The following is a 26238-nucleotide window of genomic DNA, read 5'->3' as shown; positions in this document are numbered from 1 at the left end:
ATTTTAAATTTGTTGAAATGTACTTAATTTATCTTTATTGCTTTTGAATTAGAATGATTTCAAAACTTGAAGCTCAGGTCAAGCAAGTAGAACATGAAAATATGTTAAGCCTTCGTCACAATTCTAGAATTCATGTGAGACCCTCGCGTGCCAAGTAAGTTATTTCATTTACTCTCTATAAGGCTAGAAATAGGTGCATGCTTTTATTAAGACGAGAAGCTCATCTGTCTAAATCATAAGCAAGTCAGGGTTAAATGTCATTACAGAACTTAGATGTGTTAAATTAATTACTGAACATTTTAAACCCTCTTATGTGGAGGCATTTGCTAAAATGAGGAAATATAGTAGGATCAAATTGGGATCCTTGGAATGTATTTTGTTCTTTGCCCAGCTGTGTGACCTTAGGCAAGTCACTTACCGTTTTTGGAATTCATTTTTATTATCTGTAAAAATAAGGACAAGAGGCTAGAACATCTCAAAAGGTCTTTTAGCCCTAAAATTTTAGATGTTTTATTCCCATGTTAATGGAAGGAACTATGAAGATCGATCTTCATTAGGTTGTGTGGGTTTTCTTTCTAGTTTTTTAGTTCTTTCAGAATTAGCTTGGCTATAATCCCAGCATTGTCTTGGTGATACCCTTACAGAATACATTATTTATTTATTTATTTTTTTGAGACGGAGGCTCGCTCTGTCGCCCAGGCTGGAGTGCAGTGGCTGGATCTCAGCTCACTGCAAGCTCTGCCTCCCGGGTTTATGCCATTCTCCCGCCTCAGCCTCCCGAGTAGCTGGGACTGCAGGTGCCCGCCACCTCGCCTGGCTAGTTTTTTGTATTTTTTAGTAGAGACGGGGTTTCACCATGTTAGCCAGGTTGGTCTCGATCTCCTGACCTCATGATCCGCCCGTCTCGGCCTCCCAAAGTGCTGGGATTACAGGCTTGAGCCACCGCGCCCGGCTAGAATACATTATTTTTATATTAGAACTGGCTTTTATTATGATTTTGGTGTAAATGAAGAATATTAATAAGTAAATAATAATTTAATAATAACATTTATCAGAAAAATGATTTTAAATTGTAATTTGTGACCCAAGTTGTAATTGTCAAATGAGGAACTCTTCCTAGGGCTGGGCACGGTGGTTCATGTCTGTAATTCCAGCATTTTGGAAAGCCAAAGTGGGAGGATCGCTAGAGCCCAGGAGTTCCAGACCAGTCTGGACAACATGGCGAGAGACCATCTCTATAAAATAAAATAAATTTTAAGAAAAGCTTTTTCTAAGTCTTTGTTAATTAATTTTAGTAGAACATGGAAAATTCTTCTTCTTTTTTTTTTTTTAAAGAAAAGATGTAAGTAACAAATTGAACATTTGAGAGAGATAAAAGAGAGAGCTTCAGGTTGGGGGCCAGGGAAGACCTTTCTTTAGAGGAGGCTCATAAGCAGAGGAGTCACCTGTGCATAGAGTTGCTGGAGCAGGAGGTGTGGGGTGAGGGATAGGCAGGGTGGGGTGTCTGGGAGGTGGTCCATGCAGAGAAATCGCCTTGCTAAGTCCTCAGGTAGGAAAGAGCTTAGCATGTTTGAAGAGCCTAAGGGAGGTTAGTGTGGCCTGAATATTTCCAGCAAGAGGCAAAATCGCCCTAGATGAAATCAGAGATTGAACATTTATAGCTTTCTAAGCCATGGTTAAGAGTTGGATCTTGCCCTAAGTCCACTGGGAAGCCTTTGAAGGTTTTTATGTGGTAAAATGATGTTATCTAATTGTTATTAAGGTACCTTTCATGAGAAGATGGAGTAGGAAAGAAGCAGGAGAAGTAGGAAAGAAGAAGGAGTAGGAATGGAAGCAGGAGACTAGTTAGGCTGGTGCAGTGCTAGGAGAGAGATGGTGTTAGCTGGGTGGTGGTCACAGAAATAGACAAAAGAGAATCTTCGGGAGAGATTCTAGAGGTAGGATCTATAGGATATGGTTGTGGATTGTATGGCAAGGTAAGAAAGGGAGGTGTTGGAATAATTCCTTGGTTTCTGTCTCAAACAACTAAAGGTACCTAGTTCATATGTTGAACTTAGGGAAGAGATCAGAATTTCCATCTTGAATATTTTTCATATCGATTCCAAGTGGAAATCAAATAGGCAATTATAAATGAGTTTGGAGCTCAAAAATAAGGTTTTAGGATGGGGTGATAAATTTTGGAGTTGTGCTGGGCGTGGTGGCTCACGCCTGTAATCCCAGCACTTTGGGAGGCCGAGGCAGGCAGATCACGAGGTCAGGAGATCGAGACCATCCTGGCTAACATGGTGAAACCCTGTCTCTACTAAAAATACAAAAAAATTAGCCGGGCGTGGTGGTGGCTGCCTGTAGTCCCAGCCACTCGGGAGGCTGAGGCAGGAGAATGGTGTGAACCCGGGAGGTGAAGCTTACAGTGAGCCGAGATCACCCCACTGCACTCTAGCCTGGGCGACAGGGTGAGACTCCATCTCAAAAAAAAAACAAAACAAAAAAAATTGGAGTCATCTCTTTCTAGATGGTGCCTAAAGTTGTAGAATGGATGCCAACTGAGTGTGTTTAGTGAGAAGCAGGCCTGGGGCAAGAACTCTGACACTGGTGTTGGATAGAGAGACCTGGCAAAGGAACCCGAGAAAGTGCTGCCAAAAAGCTAGAGGAAAACAAGCAGCTACCGGTATGGAGTGCAAAACCCAACCTGTGTTTTCCCCGTGCTCTCACACCAGCACAACAATAGACTCAGAAGACTTTTGTGACCCAGAATGTGTGGTATTTCTCCTCACCAGCAAGCGAGCAATCAGTTCTTCTTGGGACCCAGCTGGGTGGCCTCCCATTCATCTCTGATACTATCTACCCAGAGATAGGGTCAGATCCCATAAGCTGAGGGCTCAGTCCCCAAGACTACCCCGTTTCAGATACCATTTGCAAGTCCAGGCCTCCAGAACATCTAACCAACTGGCTTCAAGTTGAGGTTCCCATAACCCTCTCTTTGGGTTTGATTAATTTGCCAGAGTGGCTCGTATAACTCAGAGAAACATGTTTACCAATTTATTACAGTTGATATTTTAAAGGATACAAAAAAACAGCCAATTGAAGAGATACAGAGTAAGGTCTGGAAGGATCTCCAGCACAGGAGTTTCTTTCCCTGTAGAGATGGGGTGTGCCACGCCCCCCAGCGCGTGGATGAGCTCTTGTTCAGCTCTCCAGAAGCTCTGGAGCCCTGTCTTCTTGGGCCTTTTATGGAGGCTTCGTTGGATAGGCCTGATTGAAGCTTGGACAGCTGTGTTGAAATGTGATTGGACAGAAAGGATGTGATCTAAACCTAGCCAGGCCTGTCCGTTCAGATCCTTCTTGGCCTCTTTGTGCAGCATTCCTTCCTCCAGAGGATGAAGTAGGACCCTCTCTGATTTGAATGAGAGTCTTATGACCCATAATCAGATTAGAGTCCTACCCTGGTAAGGTAAAAGGAAGACAGGAGAAGGTTAGAGATTCTGTTGACTGCAACAAGGGATATGGAAGTTATGAGCCAGGAATTGTGGACGAAAACTGATGTATAATATATGTCATAATCTCACATTGCTGTTTGAGAGATCAAGGTGAAGACTGCAAGGTCTTTGCAAGCTGGAGGCTAATGCTTAGTGAACAGTTTGGATAGAGTGATTATCAGTAGAAGCCCATTCAGAGTGTACTCAAGAGTGAATGCAGGCTGGGCGCGGTGGCTCACACCTGTAATCCCAGAACTTTGGCAGGCTGAGGTGGGTGGATCACCTGAGGTCAGGAGTTCGAGACCAGCCTGGCCAACATGGCAAAACCTCATCTCTACTAAAAATACAAAAATTATCTGGGTGTGGTGGCACGCACCCGTAGTCCCAGCTACTCAAGAGGCTGAGGCAGGAGAATCACTTGAACCTGGGAGGCGGAGATTCCAGTGAGCCAAGATTGCACCACTGCATTCCAGCCTGGGTGAGAAAGTGAGACTCTGTTCCCCCCCCCCCCAAAAAAAGAAAACTGTTCAAATTTTGGTGTCCACAAATAAAATTTTTATGGAATGCAAGCTTATTCACTTATATATCATCTTTGGCTGCTTTTGTGCAACAGCAAAGTGAAGTAGTTGCAACAGACACTGGCCCATAAAACCTCAAGTATTTACTATCTGGCCCTTTACAGAGACAATTTGCTGATCCTCAGCTAGACGGTCAACATGGATTAATCTTAAGGACATAATATAGAACAACAAAAAATGGGTTGCAGAAGAAATAGGATACTATTTATATTGACTTTAGCATGTGAAGCAATTTTGTATTTCTTATGGGTTCATGTAAACATAGTAAAAGTATGAAAACTTGCATGGGAATGCTGAACACAAATTTAGAATAAATGTTTGCTTTTGGGAGGGAAAGAATGAGATTAGAGAGGTGCACAGGGGCTTTAGTTGTCTTTATAGTGTTCTACTCTTAATTTAAAGAATATATAACCAAGATTTTATAAAGCTGGATGGTTGGTGCATGAGTATCACATGTATGTCTATATGTGCTTGAGATATTATATATATATACACACACATATATTTGTGTGTGTATATATATGTGTGTGTGTATATGTGTATATATATACACATATATGTGTGTGTGTGTGTATATATATAAATTTTCTTTTTTTTTTTTGAGATGGAGTCTTGCTCTGTCACCCAGGCTGGAGTGCAGTGGCACAATCTCGGCTCCCCGTAACCTCTGCTTCCCATGTTCAAGCGATTCTCCTGCCTCAGCCTCCTGAGTAACTGGGATTACAGGTGCCCGCTACCATGTCCAGTTAATTTTTATATTTTTAGTAGAGATGGGGTTTTGCCTTGTCGGCCAGGCTGGTCTCAAACTCCTGACCTCAAGTCATCTGCCCACCTCAGCCTCCCAAAGTACTGGGATTATAGGCGTGAGCCACAGTTCCTGGCTGATATTTTATTTTATTTTTGAGACAAAGTCTCGCTCTGTCACCCAGGCTGGAGTGCAATGGCACAGTCTTGGCTCACTGCAACCTTTGCCTCCCGAGTTCAAACGATTCTCCCACCTCAGCCTCCTGAGTAGCTGGGACTACAGGCACGCGCCACCATGCCTGCTAAATTTTGTATTTTTAGTAGAGATGGGGTTTTACCTTGTTGGCCAGGCTGGTCTCGAACTCCTGACCATAAGTGATCCGCCTGCCTCGGCTTCCCAAAGTGCTGGGATTACAGGTGTGAGCCACTGTGCCTGGCTCTGGCTGATATATTTTTAAAGTGAACAGGAACAAATAAAGGAAAAGTATCCAGAAGATGAAAGAACTCTTTTTTTTTTTTTTTTGAGACGGAGTCTTGCTCTGTCGCCCAGGCTGGAGTGCAGTGGCCGGATCTCGGCTCACTGCAAGCTCCGCCTCCCGGGTTTACGCCATTCTCCTGCCTCAGCCTCCCAAGTAGCTGGGACTACAGGCGCCCGCCACCTCGCCCGGCTAGTTTTTTTGTATTTTTTAGTAGAGACGAGGTTTCACCGTGTTAGCCAGGATGGTCTCGATCTCCTGACCTCGTGATCCGCCCGTCTCGGCCTCCCAAAGTGCTGGGATTACAGGCTTGAGCCACCGTGCCCAACCCTGAAAGAACTTACAAATCAATAAGAAAAGGATAACTTTCTCAACAAAAAATGGTAAAAGAATATAACAAGCAGTTCATAGAACCGTGATGGCTAATAAAAATGAGAACATGTTAATTGTCATGAAAATGCACATTAAAACAATAAGATACAATTCACACCATCGGACAGGTCAGACTTAAAATTGGATCACTTTAATGTTTGGCAAAAGATAAGGAGAAACAGGAACTCTCAAAGTAATGAATAACGGTTGATACATCTTGTCTAGAGAGTGATTTGGCAACATCCAGAGAGGTTGAAGATATGCACGCCCCAAATCCCACAGTTCCATGTTAAGATGTTTGCCTTAGAAGAATTTTCACATGTGTAAATTTTAGCATTGTCGAAAGGCTATTAAAAACCACATTTCCACTGCAGGAAGAAAGGACGAATATATTCATACTATTGGTAAATGATTAAAATGAATAGAGCTTATATGTACTAACACAGATAAATTTCAAGCATAACATTGAACAGAGAAAGCATTAAAGGCCAGGTGTGGTGGCTCACGCCTGTAATTTCAGCATTTTGGGAGGCCAAGGTGGGGAAATCGCTTGAGCCCAGGAATTTGAGACCAGCCTGGGCAACATGGCAAAACCCCATCTCTACAAAAAATACAAAAAGTTAGTGGTCGGACGTGGTGGCTCACGCCTGTAATCCCAGCACTTTGGTAGGCTGAGGCAGGTGGATCATGAGGTCAGGAGTTTGAGATCAGCCTTACCAACATGGTGAAATCCCGTCTCTACTAAAAATACAAAAAAATTAGCCGGGTGTGGTGGCATGCACCTGTAATCCCAGCTACTCACGGGGCTGAGGCAGGAGAATTGCTTGAACCTGGGAGGCAGAGATGGCAGTGAGCCAACATCGAGCCACTGCACTCTAGCCTGGGCGACAGAGCGAGACTCTGTCTTAAAAAAAAAAAGCTGAGTGTGGTGGTTGGTGGTTCCAGCTGCTTGGGAGGCTGAGGTGGGAGAATCGCTTGAGCCTGAGGGTCGAGGCTGTACTGAGCCATGATCATGCCACTATACTTCAGCCTGGGGGACAGGGTAAAACCCTGTCTCAAAAAAACCAAAAGACATTTAAAAATGTTTATTAATACATTATGCCTTCTGTGTAATTAAAAAAATACAACTGTATACATAAAACTTGGTCTTCTAATTAAATACAAATTTGGCAAGATTGGGCTAGTCGCCGTGGCTCACTCCTGTAATCCCAGCACTTTGGGAGGCTGAGGTGGGCAGATCACTTGAGGTCAGGAGTTTGGCCAACATGATGAAACCCCATCACTACTAAAAATATAAAACTTAGCTGGGCACAGTGGTGGGCCCCTATAATCCCAGCTACTCTGGAGGCTGAGGCAGGAGAATTGCTTGAACCCGGTAGGCAGAGGTTGCAGGGAGCCGAGATCACACCACTGCACTCTAGCCTCGGTGAAAGAGCAAGACTCCGTCTCAAGAAAAAAAAAATTGACAAGATCTTAGCATTTATTAAAACTGAGAATGGGTGAGTAGATGCTTGTTATTGTATTCTTTGTAATTTTCCAAGAATGTTTGAAATAGCTTTTTTTTTTTTTTTTTTTTAAGATGGAGTCTTGCTCTGTTGCCCAGGCTGGAGTGCAGTGGCGTGATCTTGGCTCACTGCAAACTCTGCCTCCTGGGTTCACGCCATTTTCCTGCCTCAGCCTCCCAAGTAGCTGGGACTACAGGTGCCCACCACCACGCCCAGCTAATTTTTTTTTTGTATTTTTAGTAGAGATGGGGTTTCACTGTGTTAGCCAGGATGTTAGCCAGGATGGTCTCGATCTCTTGACCTTGTGATCTGCCCACCTTGACCTCCCAAAGTGCTAGGATTACAGGCATGAGCCAACACGCCCGGCCCTGAAATAGTTTTTAATTTAAAAATTGGGCCGGGCATGTAATCCCAGCACTTTGGGAGGCCGAGGTGGGCGGATCACGAGGTCAGGAGATTGAGACCATCCTGGCTAACATGGTGAAACCCTGTCTCTACTAAAAATACAAAAAATTAGCTGGGCATGGTGGCGGGCACCTGTAGTCCCAGCTACTCGGGAGGCTGAAGCAGGAGAATGGCGTGAACCCAGGAGGCGGAGCTTGCAGTGAGCCAAGATCGCGCCACTGCACTCCAGCCTGGGCGACAGAGCGAGACTCCGTATCAAAAAAAAAAAAAAAGGGTGGGGGGGAAGAGTAACTGAAGTTGAAGTAAATGTAGATAAAAGAGACAGCTCTAAAATGTTTGGTTGTGAAAGGGGACAGAGAGAAGACAAGCGTTGTTTCATGGTTTCTGGTGTTTCTTTGCAATTTGACTCAAAAGTTTCACCTGTCAACGAAGGTGGGATGGGAGGTTTGAGGAGGGTGGAAAGGGTGTGAGATAGTCATGTTTGGAGAACTGAAGCTTGTTGGTTACAGAAAGTCATGTTGCCAGGCGGTTTGGGGTGTCCGCCTGAGGTGTTGATGAGTCTGCCCAGCTGGTGGCTTTTTTGCAGCAAAGCTCAGTGGTAGTTTAGACTCTGACACACAGCCTTTGTAGTCAGCCAGTCCTCAGATTTTGCTGCCGGTCAGGTGTGGCGAAAGGTGAGCGAGTAGGTATGAGTGTGGACTCCAGTGTAGATCAAGAGGACCTAGTCAGGCTAGGAGGGGTTGATAAACGGAAAGTGGAGAGGCCAAGGATCGTAGGTCACCTTGCTGATGCTTGAGGGCTGGAGGCAGAATAGGGGCGGAGTCTTTGGAGTATCCGTTTCTTAAGGGGAGTGTGTTCTCTGGTTATAACAAAAGCCAGCAAGTACCCTCTGAGGTTGCTAGCTGAGGAGCAGAGGGTCACCTCACTGGAGAGAGCGGTCAGGAAGTTGCCTAGTATGAGAACAGGAATAGGTGTGGAGAAAACAAGGCAGACTCCAAAGTCTGGGGAATGACTGGGGGTTAACAGGATGGTGGGAACCTCAGATGAGCTGGGAGAGCAATAGTCTAGAACTACACTGTTCAGTACAGTCCTGCCAACAGCCACTATTACTATTTAAATCAATCATGTCAAGCTAAAATGAGCAACAGAGACTGACTCTCCAAAGAAATTTATTTGGAAATGTTGGGGGTTTGCAATCAGAAGTACGCATGCTGTGGTGAACCGTAAGCATGTCCAAAGGGGTTGGGACACAGGAAACTTTAAAAGACAAAGGGCAGTCCACAGTCCACTAAGCTATTTTAAAACCAAGACCACTGGTTACAGGAGCATGTTGTGGGTATTAGCATTAGCTCAATGGTGGAGACATCCCTTGTTAGGGATGTTTCCTTGTACAAACAGCTTATTATCTGGAATACTGTGGTTCTGAGGAATTCAGAATAGTTCCCATAATCAGCATCTGTGTGCGAGGGCTGCTCCTTTGTGCCTCCCAGCTCCATTTTGTGGGAGTTTGACTTTAGTGACTCCATTTTGATACTGAAAACTTCCTTTATTAAAATTAAGATATTATAATTGGTTCTTCAGTCTCACCAGCCACATTTCAGGAGTTCAGTAGTGACACCTGACTTGTGACTGCTGCATTGGACACTGCAGATAGCGTTTCTGGTTTTGCAGAAGACTCTGTTGGACAGTGCTGGTCTGAAGGGAACAAGAAGGGCAGCCCTGCTTCATTCAACGCCTTACCTTCAGCTACAGTAGGGTCACAAAGCGTAAAGGGTGTGAAATGCCTGAGAGACAGTGAGGGGAATGTTCAGAGCCACAAGTACCTGAATCTTGACTGAGATTCAGGAGTAACAGAAACGTAGAACAGTTAAGTTGAATCATAAAACTGTAAAATGAATTGTATCTAAAATATAGATTGTTACATGTGGTTTTAAAATTACTGTACAAATGTGTAAATACTGTTTGAGAGCAGATTGTTTTATATGCACATGCAGTCTGAATTGAAGTGCAGACCTTTATAATGCCTGTTTTCATTCTAATAGCACACTAGCAACTTCAGATGTCAGCAGGCGGAAGTGGCTGATTCCAGGTGCAGAGTATTCCATCTTTACTGGCCAGCCTCTGGACGCCCAGGACAGTAACGTGGATAACCAGCTGGAGGAGACCTGTAGCACTGGGTGAGATAACTTTGCTGAAGATTCTATTTAGGGATGTTATGTTTTCTTAGAGATTTCAATTGCTTTTAAATGTTCAGGAAGCCGTCTCTTTGGTTGTTTAATGTCTTAATTTTGAGAAGATGACTTTTATTTTACTTTGAAAGGCTACTACTTTTAGAATATTTTACTTCCATGAGCTCTGCTGAGCTTCCCCACCTGTGCTCAGTGGCACAGTATGGGTTTGTGATTAGGATAGGATGTCAATCCTCAGGCCAGATACGGTGGCTCACACCTGTAATCCCAACACTTTGGGAGAGCAATGTGGAGGATTGCTTGAGCCCAGGAGTTCGAAACCAGCCTGGGCAGCATGACAAAATCCCACCTCTACAAAAAATAAATATATTAGCCGGGCGTGGTGACATGCGCCTGTAGTTTTAGCTACTTGGGAGGCTGAGGTGGGAGGATTACCTGAGCCTGGGGAGCTCAAGGCTACAGTGAGCTATGATTGCGCCACTGCACTCCAGCCTGGGTGACAGAGTGAGACCTTGTCTAAAAACAAACAAAAGATGTAGATCCTCTCCTGCTTCAGATGGCTCTGGCCAGCCTGAGCCCCGAGCCTGCCTGAGCAGCCTCAGCCGCTTACTCCAGGGTACTGTGCAGATGCTGTTCCTCTAAGTGTAGGATGTTAGAAGGATGGGAAAGCACTGTATGCAGGTTTAATTTATCATTGTGGAGTATAATTGTCAACTCTGTTATTCCCCTAACAACACCAGTAAAGTGTGTGTTTTAGCTTGGACTATTGTAACAAGTTACCACAGACTGGGTGGCATAAACAACACACATTTCTTTCTTTACCTCTGAAGGCTGGAAGTACAAGATCAGGGTGCTGAGTGTTTGGTGAGGGCCCTCTTCCTGGTTATGTCCTCATGTGGCCTTTCCTTGGTGTGTGTGCACAGAGAGAGCGCTCCTGCCTTTTTCCCTTTTTCATAAGGGCATTAATCCCATCATTGGAGCTTCATCTTCATGACCTCACCCAATCCTAATTACCTCGTAAAGGCCCCACCTCCAGATACTGTCACATTGAAGATTAGGGCTTCAACGTGTATGTTTGGTGTGGGGGTGGAGGGTAAGACACAGACGTTCAGTCCGTAGCACTATATGTCTTAAAATTATTGTTTAAGGCACCATTCACCTCTGGAAAAGGATTCTTCACCTGGAAGTTCATCAACAAGCTTGTTGATAAAAAAGCAAAGAGAGACTTCAGACACACCGATCATGAGAGCTTTACAAGAACTTGATGAAGGAAAAATTTTTAAAAATTGGGGGACACAGACAGAGAAAGAGGACACCTCCAATAGTGAGTATTTCCTGGTTTGAGTATTTCCTTGTTGAGATAGATAGGATATAGATATCTTCCCCCATTTATATTACCTTCGTTAAAATTAAAATCTTTAGGTAATGAAATTAGAAGTTTTAACTCTGTAAACTTGCTATTTTACTGCTACTTCAGCCCCATTTCATAGAGAATTGAATGTCCTAGTTAATAATTTATCACAGTTCTGGCGTAACATGTACCTTCAAAGCCAATTGCATCTTACATTCTGATTATGAAAAAGGTTTACATGGCATTTTTTTTTTTTTTTTTTTGAGACAGAGTCTCGCTCTTTTGCCCAGGCTGGAGTGCAGTGTGAAATCTCGTGTGAAATCTCGGCTCACTGCAAACCCCACCTCCTGCATTCAACTGATCCTCCTGCCTCAGCCTCTCAAATACCTAGAATTACAGGTGCCCTCCACCACCCTTGGCTAATTTTAATATTTTTATTAGAGATGGAGTTTCACCATGTTGGCCAGGTTGGTCTCAAACTCCTGGCTTCAAGTGGTCCACCCGCCTTGGCCTCCCAAAGTGTGATTACAGGCGTGAACCACTTTTCCTGGCCTTACATGGCATTCCTAAGGATATTTGAAAAATTCCTGTCAGTCTGTCTTACTTGCACACATCAGAAAGCTGTGATAGGCATTTGGTATTCATGAAGTGAGATACAACATTTCCTCTTCTTTCTTGGTTACTGAGCATCTGTAGATAAGGCAAGCGTGTCTTTAATACTGTGTTTCTTCACAGGTCCAGGTCGCCAATATGTTTCTCTCCTTTTCCTCTGTTTGCTTGCTCAGACCCCTTAGTCATCCTGCCAGTGTCTTTGGGGTTACATCTCCCAAGCAGTGTCTCTTAGTAAATAAATTAATAACCTGCTTTCTAAAAATAACCCTCTTGAAAATCACCTTGAATGCCGATTGTAAACAGGGAACCAGAATGAATTCATTATAAACTCCCATATTTTTCTTCATCAAACATTTTTTATCATTATAATGCGGTGCATTTGCAAATAGTAATTATAACCTAGCTAGTGAGAATAAATGCTTTGAACAGAACCTAAGCTGTGTGGTTTGGTGTGTAACCATGTGTAACCACCTGTTAATAAAGGTGGATAACTGAAGCTGAGGCTTGTTTTGATTTGTTTTTTGTTTTGCTTTTTTTTGGTCTGCTGTAGTAAATCCTCGGCAAACTGAAACTTCAGTTAATGCAAGTCGTTCTCCAGAAAAGTGTGCCCAACAGAGACAAAAGAGACTTAATTCAGCCTCACAGAGATCATCATCTTTACCACCTTCAAGTCGGAAATCAAGTACTCCAAGTAAGAATTAGATGTGTACATACATCTCTTGGGTTCAAAAGCGTGACTTCTGAGCTGTGCCCACTGCTTACCCATTTCCGGTTTCTCTTGTATCCTCAGCACCTAGTAGAGTACTCTGGGCAGAGGACCCCTAAATAAGATCTTGTTCATAAATAAAATTGATCACACAGATACTACAAATGTAAATGAAGAAATCTGTTTATTAAAGTGAGATTTTTTTATTGTGCCCAGTAAATTGTTTACAACTAATACTAATAATTTATTGTGTCCACTAAATTGTTTGCAACTAATACTTAAAAATACTGCAGAATTTTTAAGATCGTAGATAACTATCCAGATAATTCAATCAAATTAATCCAAGCTAGTCTGCAAATATACTTCTTATGTATTTGATCTCAAGTACTCAGCATTAGTCACCACTTTTCTTTAGCCAATTAATTACAGGTTTGGTTTTAAAGTTGAAGCATTGAATTTCTGTCCTGAATTTCCATTTTCACACCAGCTGAGGAGATTCTTATTACTGTGTTATAGGAATGTTCAGTAGTGTACTGCTGTTTCCATCTTATTTCCAGTCGACTTCTAAAATCCTGAAAAACCAGTTTTGAGTCAGAGTGCTGAAAGTACTGTCTGATATACTACAGTGTTACAGTGGTTACCTCTAGGTATTAGGATTATGAGTGGTTTTATTTTTTTGTACACTCTTATTTCTCTTGCAAAGTTTTACGTTGAAATTATATTCCTTTCAAAATTAGAAAAAAATACTGAAAAAGAAACTTATGCTGATATATATAGAAGGAAAAGAATATTTCCTCTTCATTTTCTTCTATAGCAAAAAGAGAGATTATGCTAACACCAGTGACTGTGGCTTATAGTCCAAAGCGATCCCCTAAAGAAAACTTGTCCCCAGGATTTAGTCATCTGCTTAGCAAAAATGAGAGCAGTCCAATTCGGTAAGTTCTCTAAAATTGTAAAATAAAGTTTACTATATTAGTGAATTTTTTCCAAATGTTGACTCATGTCTCTAGCTATCACTAATTTTTCAGTTGCCAGTGGGAACTCTGTGGATTCCATTTAAATCTTAAGTGAAACTTAAGTACTGCAGTACAATGAACACAGTTTTTAACTGTAAAGTTGCTATTACTAGATTTTAAATATCACCTCAGCACCCCTTTCAGCTTTTGTATGTAGAATGATAGATAGTTCTTTGTTTTCCTGAAAAGGTTGATGATACAGGAAAACTTTTGGGCCATTTGTAAAGGAAAGTGGGCTTTACTGGTATGGCCCTGGCACCAAATGCACGTTTACCTGTGCTGCTGAGAATTTGTCCCCTCCGAAGTGTGGGCAGCTGTGTGTGCTGTTGATGGGGAGGGATGTTGCTTCTTGGTTCTAGACCCAACTCTGTCAGGCTCTTGCAGAGATGAGTTAAGCACATTGAACCTCAGTTTCCTCTTCTATAAAACGGGGATAATAATAACTACCCTGCTTATTTCATAAGGTTTTTATAAAGATCAAATGACATAATGTACGGGTAAGTGTTTTAAGTCTTTAGTATGTAAATACAATTTTGTTAGAAAATAGAAATTAAATTTCAGTTTTAGACAATTATATAACCAGCTTTCTTTTAAGAAAATACATAAATATGTGAGTTAGCTGGATGCCAGCTCATCTTTGTAGTGGAGATAGGGAAAATCAGTTAACATTTTTTTCTCACAAGTAACTTGCTTCATTCAATAGATTTGATATACTTTTGGATGATTTAGATACTGTTCCTGTGTCTACATTACAACGTACCAATCCAAGAAAGCAACTCCAGTTTCTTCCTCTAGATGACTCGGAAGGTATCTTTTCCTAAAAAATATTAGTTATGGTTTTAGTCATTCATTTTTTGAGATTCTGGTATCTCTCAATGTTGTAAATATTATAATATCCTGCACTTAAATATTATCCTACTCAAGGGCCTCTGAAACTAAGCACTCATGATGCTACGTGTTGTTATGTCAATGTTGTTATCCTCATTGAAAAGTTGGGAAACTGAGGTACAGGGAATGTTGATGTTTAACTACCAGGGCCACACTATTCAGTTATTCTCTTTATTTTTATTCTCTATATGCAGCTTAGGCTTTGGGTAACTTTTTTTTCTCATTTATGTTCTAAATTTGGAATAGCTGTAAGACAATGTATGTGAAGTCACTTGGGTAGGCCCTCAAAACGTTAACTGTTTAGTGTTGGTGTATGTCCACTAAATGTAATGTATTATTTAGTTTTTAAACTTTTTTTTGCTTTAAGTTTACTTAAAATTCATTTATGTTTACATGAAGTTTGCTTAAGTTCATTAAGGGAAGTTGCAAAGATTGTCAAACAGAGGGCAAAACTTTCAGAATTCTTTGGAGAAAAAAAGCACTGAGTAAATATGATTGATTACTGTATCTCTTTTCATTACTTTTTTGGGCCATATAGCAGCTATATCCAGAAAGTGAAATTGGGCAACATATTTAATATATATGCAACCTACACAAAAAATTGGTAAGAAATATAAGCAATTTCTCTCCTCTCTGACAGAAAAAACGTATTCTGAGAAAGCCACCGATAACCATGTTAATCATAGCTCTTGCCCTGAACCGGTGCCAAATGGAGTGAAGAAAGTATCTGTGAGAACAGCCTGGGAGAAGAATAAATCAGTTAGTTATGAACAGTGTAAGCCGGTTTCAGTCACTCCACAGGGGAATGATTTTGAATATACAGCAAAAATTAGGACCCTAGCTGAAACAGAACGATTTTTTGATGAACTTACAAAAGAAAAGGACCAGGTAAAAACAAACAAATATTTTTAAAAATTGTTTTCTGAACTTAATGTTTATGTCTAAGGAGAAGGGAATTACTGAGTCAAACTGTCTCAGGAAATCACAACGGGATAACATACCAGAGCTGTGCTAGCAACGGATTTAAGCCATGTGGTCGTTACTAATTGACAGAGGGAAATTAAGTTGAGATGAAATGGATAAGGAAATACTAAGCCAAAATCTTTTCTTTCCATTCTGTGTGATAAACTTCCCTGCCAGTAATTTAAACATTTTTTTTTCGTGTGTTAACAGATTGAGGCAGCACTAAGCAGGATGCCTTCTCCTGGAGGACGAATAACTTTACAGACAAGATTAAATCAGGTGAAATGCCTTAGCTTGAATCTACTTTAGAGGCTTGATGCCAGTCAATGTTCCATTTATCTAAGAGGGGTTTAAAAAATCATGGCACAGTGAAAATTAGACACACTGAAGCAGCAGTCAAAACTTTTAGCTTTTACGGGAAGTGTTTGATTATAGCAATTTTATAACTGCAAGCTAGCTTTCAGGAATAAAAATTGATTTTACCTTTAGACTTAGAGAAGAAGGTGTTCATGCCCTTGTATTTTCAAGAAACGAGAGCAAATGGCAGTATGCTTTTCAACAGATTTTACATTAAGTTAGTGCTCACAGATTGCCTCTCTTTTTGTTTGATTTCTCTCCTCAGATCTGTAATTTATTTCTGAACTCCTTTCCATTAGCAAGCAGATAAAATGGTTACACTTTGGAAACTGAATAGCTGTGGAGGTTTAAAAAGTGAGCTGTGGGCCAAACGCAGGGGCTCATGCCTGTAATCCCAGCACTTTGGGAGGCTGAGGCAGGTATATCACCTGAGGTCAGGAATTCCAGCCACTGCGCCCAGCCCCCAACTTCTTTTTTTCTGACTTTGTCTTTTTGTTCTGATAAATTTTAGTCAGTAATTTATAGGCCGGGTGTGGTGGCTCATGCCTGTAATCCCAGCACTTTGGGAGGCCAAGGTGGGCTGATCACCTGAGGTCAGGAGTTTGAGACCAGCCTGGCCAACATGGTGAAACCCCATCTCTACTAAAAGTACAAAATTTAGCCAGGTGTGGTTGGGGTGCGCCTGTAATTCCAGCTACTCGGGAGGCTGAGGCAGGAGAATTGCTCGAACCTGGAAGGCGGAGGTTGCAGTGAGCCAAGATCGCGCCACTGCACTCCAGCCTGGGTAATAGAGTGAGACACAGTCTCCAAAAAAAAAAAATCCTTCAACTTAATTTTTCATGTTATGAAATATCCTCCTATAACATCCTTTTAAATTAACCTATAATATTCCATCAGCAGTAACATATGTAACCAATAATCTTTTATTAGAAATTTGGGTTGCTTCTAATTTTGGATACCGTAAATAAGACTGCAATAAAGTTCTTAAACATATCTCTTTGCACATGTAAGTATTGCCTTAGGAATCATTCCCCGAAGTAAAAATGCTAGGACCAAAGAAATGCAAATTTCTAAGGCTTTGGATATATGTCAAGTTGTAACCCAGGATGTTTGAGACAATTTCTACTCCCACCTGCAGTGTATGAAGATAAGCTCTTCCCCATCCTGAAACCTGTATTTTTTTGGGGGAAAAAAAAAACAACAAAAACCTGCCATGGCCTGGTGTGATGGCTCATGCCTGTAATCCCAGCACTTTGGGAGGCTGAGGTGGGCGGATCACGAGGTTAGGAGTTCGAGACCACCCTGGCCAACATGGCAAAACCCCATCTCTACTAAAAATACAAACAATTAACCAGGCGTGGTAGCGCACACTTGCAGTCCCAGCTACTCGGGAGACTGAGACATGAGAATCACTTGAACCCGGGTAGTGGAGGTTGCAGTGAGCTGAGATTGTGCCACTGCACTCAGCCTGGGTGACAGAGCAAGACTCCATTTCCGAAGAAGAAGAAGAAGAATAAAAAAATACCCGCCAATGTGATCATTTTTTAAAAGGTGTGAGGGTGTGAGGTTGTCTTGGCTAATCTTTTATTTATTTATTTTGGAGACGGAGTCTCGCTCTGCCGCCAGGCTGGAGCGCAGTTGAGCAATCTCGGCTCGCTGCAACCTCCAACAACCTGGTTCAACTGTTTCTCCTGCCTCAGCCTCCCCGAGTAGCTGGGATTACAGGCACATGGGCCCAGCCTAATTGAAAGATATTTTGAGGCCGAGCACAGTGTCCCATGCCTGTAATCTCAGCACTTTGGGAGGCCGAAGCGGGCAGATCACTTGAGGTCAGGTGTTCGAGGCCAGCCTGGCTGACGTGGTGAAACTGTCTCTATTAAAAATACAAAAAAATTAGCCGGTTGTGGTGGTGTGCTTGTAATCTCAGCTACTTGGAGGCTGAGGCAGGAGGTTCACTTGAACCCAAGAGTTGGAGGCTGCAGTGAGCTGAGATCGCATCATTGCACTCCTGTCTGGGCGACAGAGTGAGACTGTGTCTCAAAAAACAAAATTTTTGAGATAGAGTTTGATTCTCGTCTTAGATTTCTCTTTTAATTTTTTTGAGACAGAGTCTCATTCTGTCACTCAGGCTGGAGTGCATTGGCACAGTCATAGCTCACTGTAGTCTTGACCTCTGAGGCTCAAGCAATCCTCTCACCTCAGCCCCTTCAATAGCTAGGACAGGAGGCATGCACCACCACACTTGGCTAATTTTTAAAAATTTTTTGTAGAGGCAAGGGCTTGCAGTGTTGCCCAGGCTGGTCTTGAACTCCTGGCCATAAGTAATTCTACCATGTTGATCTCCCAAAGTGCTGGGATTACAGGTGTGAGCTACCATGCTTTGCCTTGTTTTTCTTTTAAAAAATGGTACGCGGCTGGGTGTGGTGGCTCATGCCTGTAATCCCAGCACTTTGGGAGGCTGAGGTGGACAGATTAGATCACCTGCAGTCAGGAGTTCAAGACCAACTTGGCCAATATGGCGAAACACTGTCTCTACTAAAAATATAAAAGTTAGCTGGGAATGGTGGTGGGCACCTGTAATCCCAGCTACTTGTGAGGCTGAGGCAGGAGAATCGCTTGAATGCAGGAGGCAGAGGTTACAGTGAGTTGAGATTGTGCCACTGCACCCCAGCCTGGGCAACAGAGTGAGACTCTGTCTCCCAAAAAAAAAAAAAAAAAAGTGAAAAAGTGGTATGCATATATATGTATGCAGAAAAAATAGGAAAGAGAACAGTTTTTTTTTTTTTTTTTGCTTATTTATCTTCAAAGTTTTCTGTATTCTAGATGTTCTATAATAAATCCTTTTATAATTAAATAAAAACATTTTAAGTTTTATTTCAGGACACCATTGGAATTAATACTGAATAAATTAAAATGAGGCTGGTGCGGTGGCTTATGCCTATAATCCCAGCACTTTGGGAGGCTGAGGTGGGTGGATCACTTGAGGCCTAGAGTTCAAGACCAACCTGGGTGACATAATGAGACCTTGTCTCTGCAAAAAAGAAATGTTTAGAATCAGCCAGGTGTGGTGGTAGTTTCAAATACTCAAGAGGCTAAGGTGGAAGGATTGCTTGAGTCCAGGAGTTTGAGGCTGCAGTAAGCTATGCTCGTGCCACTGCAGTTCAGCTTTGGGTGACAGAGCAAGACCCTGTCTCAACAAAAACACAGTAGTATCTATAATGATATATAGTTCAGGTATTATTTAACAGTAATATTGTTTATTTTAAAATAGCAACTGTTAATTTGTTGTGAAATCTATTTTTTTTTAGAAAAGTATAAAAGTATCCTTCAGTGTTCTTTTTTTTTTAGTTTTTTTAAGATGGAGTCTCACTCTGTCACCCAGGCTGGAGTGCAGTGGCCGGATCTCAGCTCACTGCAAGCTCTGCCTCCCGGGTTTACGCCATTCTCCTGCCTCAGCCTCCCGAGTAGCTGGGACTACAGGCGCCCGCCACCTCACCCGGCTAGTTTTTCGTATTTTTTAGTAGAGACGGGGTTTCACCGTGTTAGCCAGGATGGTCTCGATCTCCTGACCTCGTGATCCGCCCGTCTTGGCCTCCCAAAGTGCTGGGATTACAGGCTTGAGCCACCGTGCCCGGCCTTTTTTTCCTTTTTAACTTAGAAATTTTGGTGAGAAGAAAGTTATTTGATCTATGTATGTGTGGGATGCAGCACTGATCAAATGTGTCCATTTCTTCTGGTGAAATGTGTGAAGCACCTCCTAGGTTCCTCTTGTACTGTTCTCACTTCAGAGCCAAAGAATTATCCCCTTCCAGTTGGTTGTATTGCTATTACTAGAATTTCCATATATCTCAATGTGTCAAACATATTGAGAATATTTTAAAGTGCAGCAGTTATTTGGAATAGTTGAAAAGCTAATTTATATTGTTCAGTTTAAAAGAAATCATAAGATGATTTGTGTAGAAAGCAAAATAATTGTAATTTTAGTGTTTATACTTGCTCTTTTGCCAAAAGAAAGGTCAGTTTGGTGGTGATTATAGAACTTGATAGAGAATTCTAATTAAACTTTTCCCATTGTTTTTATCTAGGAAGCCTTGGAAGATCGTTTGGAAAGGATTAATCGAGAACTGGGTTCAGTTCGCATGACGCTAAAGAAATTCCATGTTTTGCGTACCTCTGCAAATCTTTGAGATTTGTAGCCATTAAATTTTGAGACATTTTTGTTTGCACTAATGTGTAATTATGCAGTCAGAAAAGGCAAACTATTTTGTACTGTTTATAAGCCTTCAAACAGTAGTTTTACAATCATGCTATTCTTACACTTGCTATTTTATACTTCAAATGGCCACATATTTTCAAGATATTTTTGTTATGCTCAGGAATCTCTTGTATATTTTACTATTTAAAAAGCATTATTTTTAAATAGTATGTGTCTCCAATTTATATAAAGAATAAGGAAATATAAGCAGGGGAAGCAGCTTGTTTCTAAACAAATAGTGTTATCCTTTTACAATTAACTTTACACACCAATTTTATAAACTTGTTCTACATTGTAAATACAATTCATTTTTTAAAACAATAAAGCTTAATAGCTTCCATAATGATAGACTAGTACATGCTGAATACATAAACAATTACAGTGTACCTTGGATTTCAGTTGTGTTGACATTTTTAAAAAATGATAATGCAATTCCTATTTGAAACATGTCTTAGAGTATCAGAATAGTAATAATGGACTCTTGGAAAGCTTTGAAAACTACATGAATATAACTCATTTTCTTTAAACTTTATTGTTTATAAGAGAAAAATGAGAGGGATTGTAATTCTCTAATTTTATCTTTCTAAAAAAGTTAAACAATTGGAGAGCCCTCTCTGGAGGGCTCTCAGAGTAACTCTCTGCCCATTGTTCTGAATTAACTTGTGTCCCACCCTGGACAATAAATGGACAGATAAACCCTTTGAAATACAAGCCACCACCCCATGAGGGATTAAGAGGGCAGCCTGGTTTTCTTAGTGTGCGTGGCTTCAGCTGTCCTTCATAGTTGTCATCTGGACGTGTTCACCCCTTTCCACTCCTTCACCCTGGCCAAAAGGAAAAATCTTTCCATTGTAGGTGCTGTAAGAACACTAGACTTTAGATCATCATAATCTACTGTATTTGTTAATGGACAGGGAGTGTGTCTGGATGAAGCCTGGTGCCTTCCCCTTGGCCTTGCAGAGGGCTCCAGCCCACTGCCTCTGTGGTAGCCGTTGGCTCTCAGAAGTAGCATGTGGGCGGGAAGCTCTCCTCTGATCCAGGAGCATTACAGGTTTGTGTTGGGACTACTGGTTAAGTTGGAGCTGTGTAACCACTCACTTCTTTGTAGCCAGTCAGAACGCAGTGCCCCACGTAATCCAGCTTGGTACATGTTGATAAACAGTCTCGTCCAAACTTTCAAAGTGGATTTGTACTAAACATGCTCAGATTTTAAATTTTGGTTTGCTTTTGAGCTTTTCCTCCTTACGTGGCTCTTAATAAGTAGTTAGAATGAACCAAGCCATCACAATTATTCCAAGCAGGCTCTCAAATGACCTTAGAGCACCCTTCACCTGGCTGGTCCCCAGGCCAGGGGTCCACAGCCCTGCTCCCTTCTCAGCAAGGAGGGTGGCCTGACAGTGCAGTTGAACCTTTGCTCCCTACTCCTGCAACTTTTGAAGACTTCAGGCTAATCAAAATTACTTACAATTAGAATCAAGTGCCTTTATTCTTTTTTTTTTTTTGAGACAGAGTTTCACCCTTGTTGCCCAGGCTAGGGTGCAATGGCATGATCTCAGCTCACTGCCACCTCTGCCTCCTGGGTTCAAGGGATTCTCCTGCCTCAGCCTCCCAGGTAGCGGGGATCACAGGCATCTGTCACCACGCCTGGCTAATTTTGTATGTGAATATGTGTGTCTGTCTGTGTGTATGTGTGTGTATATATGTATTTCTTTTTTTTTTTTTTTTTTTTTTTAGTAGCGATGGTGTTTCACCACGTTGGCCAGGCTGGTCTCAAACTCCTGAACTCAACGTGATCCGCCTGCCTCGGCCCCCCAAAGTGCTGGGATTATAGGCGGGAGCCACCACACCCAGCCTATTCTTGGTATTCTTTATTCTTGGTTTTCTAACCTTTAAAAAAAAATTTAGTCTCGGTAAATAAAATGTTCATTTTAATCAAGCTCCAGTATAGCTTGTGTCAAGGCCCAGTAAGACCCCCTTTAATGTGTTCCTGGATATGACATTAAAAACTAACTTGAAAATTGTTAGGATATTTCCTTGTTCCCTACTTTTATTGTAAAGTCTACTACATTCTTAAGAATAAAAAAAAGCCATTTCAGAAGAGATGATAGTTTTATCTTGCCAAGGAATTATCTTCTTAGTAGTCTATATTGGCTTATTCCAAAAAGCATTAAGCTCCATCAAAACATCTTCTATGCCTCTCTCTCAGAAAGCATATGCTTTGATATTTGAAGTGTATAATAGATTGGAGCTATCAGTCACTTATTTTTTAAAAAATTATTCTTTTTTCTTCATAGCTGTGAAGAGGGAAACCAAGAAAAATTCTTTCTGCTATCTTTCTCTTTGGTAATGCTTGTCTTATGAACACTCAACTGAAAAAACACTCCACCTAAAAGTAGGAAAGATGGCAATTCTAAATAGCAGCTATTATCCCAGGGGGTAAACTATTTTTGTTGGCTTGGGGCTGTGCTACAGGTATTAATAGTTAAAACAAAACAAAACAAAACAAAAAAAAAACCCTAAGCAAATCTGCCACTTCTGGGAAGTGCCTTTTAAAATCACATAGAAAGTGAACTCTCTCCTGATGTCTCCCTTTCTAAACCTCTGTTTGCAGGAGCTACTCCTGAGGTATGGAAGTGGCCTTTGTGACCAAAGGACTTTTCCAACTGAAGCAACAGATATAGCTAAAATGGCCGTGCTAGGGCTGTGCAGAGCTGGTCTTGGGACAAGAGAGGAGAGACTTGGAGCCAGAGAGACCTGGGTCACATCCTGGCACAGGCCTGCCTTCCTCAGCTATAAGATGAAATAAGAAAACTCCTTTCATTTTTTTTTGAGACGGAGTCTCACTCTGCCACCCAGGCTGGAGTGCAGTGGCGCAATCTCAGCTCACTGCAAGCTCCACCTCCTAAGTTCATGCCATTCTCCTGCCTCAGCCTCCTGAGTAACTGGGACTACAGGTGGCCGCCACCAAACCCGGCTAATTTTTTTTTTTTTTTTTTTTTTTGAGACGGAGTCTCGCTCTGTCGCCCAGGGGCTGGAGTGTAGTGGCCGGATCTCAGCTTACTGCAAGCTCCACCTCCCGGGTTCACGCCATTCTCCTGCCTCAGCCTCCCGAGTAGCTGGGACTACAGGCACCCGCCACCTCGCCCAGCTAGTTTTTTGTATTTTTTTTTAGTAGAGACGGGGTTTCACTGTGTTAGCCAGGATGGTCTCGATCTCCTGACCTCGTGATCCGCCCGTCTCGGCCTCCCAAAGTGCTGGGATTGCTGGTATTACAGGCTTGAGCCACCGCGCCCGGCCAATTTTTTGTATTTTTAGTAGAGACGGGGTTTCACTGTGTTAGCCAGGATGGTCTTGATCTCCTGACCTCGTGATCTGCCCGCCTCGGCCTCCCAAAGTGCTGGGATTACAGGCGTGAGCCACTGCGCCCGGCTGAAAACTCTGTTCATTAAGGGAGATTTTGTAAAGTGCCTGGTGCTTAGTAAGTGCTCAAGAAATACTACATTTCAGATTAATTGAGCTGAGTAGGCTTTTGAGGTAGCATACTTTTTTTTTTTTTTTTTGAGATGGAGTCTACTAGCTCTGTTGTCCAGGCTGGAGTCTAGTAGTGTGGTACTGGCTCACTGCAACCTCTGTCTCCTAGGTTCAAGCTATTCTCCTGCCTCAGCCTCCCGTGTAGCTGGGATTATAGGTGTGTACCACGCGTGGCTAATTTTTGTATTTTCAGTAGAAACGGGGTTCTCACCATGTTGGCCATCCTGGTCTTGAACTCCTGACCCCAAATGATCCTCCTGCCTTGGCCTCCCAGAGTGTTGGAATTACAGGTATGAGCCACTGTGCCCAGCCTTGAGGTAGCATACTTGAAATAAAAAAGTAGATTATGTCCCAAGCAGTTGACCTGAAAACTGCCTTGGACTGACATTTGTTAGTTCTCTTCACCCTTTGCAAAAAACATGAGTTTTTTGGAGTTTAAATTGAGCTTCCTTCTGGTGTGTTTGGTTTTTTAACCACCAAAAATTTAACAAATTTGATAACCTGTCAAGTGTAAGTTCAGAAAGCACTTTGGTCTTATTGGTGACTTGGGGGTTATTTGATATAAATATGGGCTGTTTTTCTAAAAGTTATTGCCAGTGTCCTCCAAATAATTGCCCCTTCAAATGTTTCATCTAAAGGTGATGGCCTGTGGGCAGAACCACGCGCGGGAAGTGCCTGCCAGTGGGCGTTAGGAGATGTATGTGGAGCCTGTGATAGCCAATCAAAAACTGTCCCCTTCTAACCCAGAAAAGCCACATGCTTTGCTGGATGCTGCTTGAAATCTGAACTCTGCACCTAAATATGTGGGTAAAATTAGACACTTTTGTCACTTTAATTTTTACATTATCTCAGAAGTTTTCACTAGATTTCAATGTGCCACTTGTGCTATGAGTATTTAAGAAGCTTTAAAAAATAAATGCACACCTGTAGCCTTTTAGCGTTCAGACAGGTAGATTATATTTACCTGTCATGGGGGATCATATATGGTTGACAGTTGCAGGTTTGATTAAATCCACTATATTGCACAAATTTTGCTGGAAATAATTTCCCGCCCTGCCAAGAGCTCTATGGTAGTTTGATAATAAACTACTACCCCAGTATTATTAGAAACTGTGTTACTAAGTCTTTTCTGCCTGATTTGTGCTTTACTTCCATAGACCTCTCAGATATGTGAGGAATCAAGCCATAAATGTGCATTTGCTGGACATTATATACCATGTCATCTCTGACTACAGATTTCAAGGATAATTTTTACATCTAACAATTTCACTGTAACAGTGACCGATAATGTGAGAAATGTGCTTTATACAGTGCTGCTGGTGGATAGACAAGTGCTTGCTGCAGTTGTTTCTTAATCTAGACAGATGCTGGAGTCGTGAAGCTGTAAGCTCTGCGGGAGCAGGGACCATCTCTTTCTTGCACAACAGGCACTCAATAAATACTCGTGGCTGTGAACTGGCGTGTGGCCTTCGTGTGTTTATTTCTGCTAGTTGGCTGCGGGAGCGGGTTGTTGGTGATTTTAAGTCCCAGGCATAGAGAAGTCCTTGAGTTACGGGTTAAGGGTGTCCATCCAGGAGTACAGTTCCCGCTGGGGCTCTGTGGGCTCTGCAGATCTTTCTGGATGGATCCTAGGGCACCTCTTGGTGGAGGGAAGGAGCTGAGGCGTTCTAAGGGATGATGGGACGCCTTGGTCCTCCTCTGCCTAGTCATGGTCAGGGGCACCTGGAGGCGAGTCGGAACGATGGCCTTCCTGGCCCGTTCGGCAGAGGCTGGGTTCTGCCGTGACCACAGGAGGTGAGCAGCCGTCAGGGGCTCGGCCTCCCCGGCTCCATCTGGAGTCATGTGGGCCGCCTTAATTTTAGCTTGTCCTCTCCAGGGGAGCACCGCCGGTTCCTCAGCCTTATAAGGTGATAAGTAGGGATGAGTCGCCCATCACTAAGTTTTAGGTGTGCCCTCTTTAGTTCCATGACTTCAGATTTTGCCAAACAAGTCCACCCTGGCTCAACCTAACAAACACCTCATGTTTTTAAGGAATGTCACCAGACGCCCCCCGACCGGGGGCTCTTCCCATTGGAGAGCCCTGTCGTGCCAGATCATCGGGATTAAGCTGTTCGTGATGCTCTTCCAGCTACTCCCTGAGGTGGGAACCGGGGCGGTTGCGCTCCCGGCTCTGCGGTTCCTTGGGCCGCGGCCCGGGCATCCTGAGGGGAGAGCGCGGACCCGGCGTGTGGCGAGCACCGCGTCCGGGGCTGGGCTTCGGTGAGCGGCCCGCTGCGCTTTGCCCTCCCTGGTTTGCCATTTCGCTCCTAAGAAACTTCATTTTTTAAAATGAGGCTGTTTTAAGAGTCACAGTGGCCGCAAGTCGGCAGGTTCCCGCCTCCGAGTGCGCTTGGCTGCTGCGGACGGTGGGCGAGGACCCCGAGGCGGGGATCCGCGCCGCCGCCCCCGAGTGCAGTCCCGGGGTGTGAGGACACGGGCGAGCTGGGGCGGAGCGGGGGCGCCGCGGCGGGGCTGAGGAACCAGGCGGGCTGCCGGAGTCGGAGAGGTTTCTTCCGGCGGAGGCGGCCGGGCCGGGCCGGGCCGGGACTCCGCAGGGACGCGCCCCCGCCGCCGCCGCCGCCGCCGCCGCTGCCGCTCCCCCGCGCGGCCTGAGGAGGCGCCTCCGCCACTGAGGGAATGCGAGCCCGGCCCGGCGCGCGCGGGCAGCAGCGGCCGCTGGGGTGCGCGGGGCACGGCGGCGCCGCGGCGTAGAGCTGTCCAGGCGGCCCGGCTGCCCGCCCGCCCGGCGTTTCCTCCTCAGCCCGCGGCCGCCGC

At 43.2% G+C, this 26238-nt stretch overlaps 1 protein-coding gene and 1 long non-coding RNA gene across 13 annotated transcripts in view; both read left to right on the top strand.

Annotated features, from left to right (window-relative positions):
* MPHOSPH9 (M-phase phosphoprotein 9) overlaps positions 1 to 20239 on the top strand; it is a 79592-nt gene extending 59353 nt beyond the window's left edge. For 11 of the 12 annotated variants that reach the window (XM_023205818.3, XM_023205811.3, XM_023205807.3 and 8 more), the window contains 9 exons: positions 53 to 154; positions 9599 to 9733; positions 10894 to 11069; positions 12259 to 12399; positions 13229 to 13349; positions 14134 to 14237; positions 14959 to 15206; positions 15492 to 15560; positions 19724 to 20239. In XM_023205818.3, coding sequence (XP_023061586.1) covers positions 53 to 154; positions 9599 to 9733; positions 10894 to 11069; positions 12259 to 12399; positions 13229 to 13349; positions 14134 to 14237; positions 14959 to 15206; positions 15492 to 15560; positions 19724 to 19825 — 1198 coding nt within the window. In that variant the 3' untranslated portion in view covers positions 19826 to 20239. Of the gene's footprint in view, positions 1 to 52; positions 155 to 9598; positions 9734 to 10893; positions 11070 to 12258; positions 12400 to 13228; positions 13350 to 14133; positions 14238 to 14958; positions 15207 to 15491; positions 15561 to 19723 lie in introns of those variants that run through there. The other variant, XM_023205836.3, reaches the window with a different exon arrangement.
* Positions 20240 to 23655: 3416 nt separating this feature from the next.
* Positions 23656 to 24879, top strand: LOC116418966. Its single transcript, XR_004229195.1, has 2 exons — positions 23656 to 23714; positions 24063 to 24879. It is a non-coding gene; the product is annotated as an uncharacterized LOC116418966 (long non-coding RNA).
* Positions 24880 to 26238: the final 1359 nt, after the last annotated feature.

This window comes from Piliocolobus tephrosceles, chromosome 10 (assembly GCF_002776525.5).
Source record: "Piliocolobus tephrosceles isolate RC106 chromosome 10, ASM277652v3, whole genome shotgun sequence".
NCBI classification, from domain to species: domain Eukaryota; kingdom Metazoa; phylum Chordata; class Mammalia; order Primates; family Cercopithecidae; genus Piliocolobus; species Piliocolobus tephrosceles.
The sequence above is the reverse complement of the archived record's forward strand: the minus strand, read 5'-3'. Positions and strand labels throughout refer to the sequence as shown.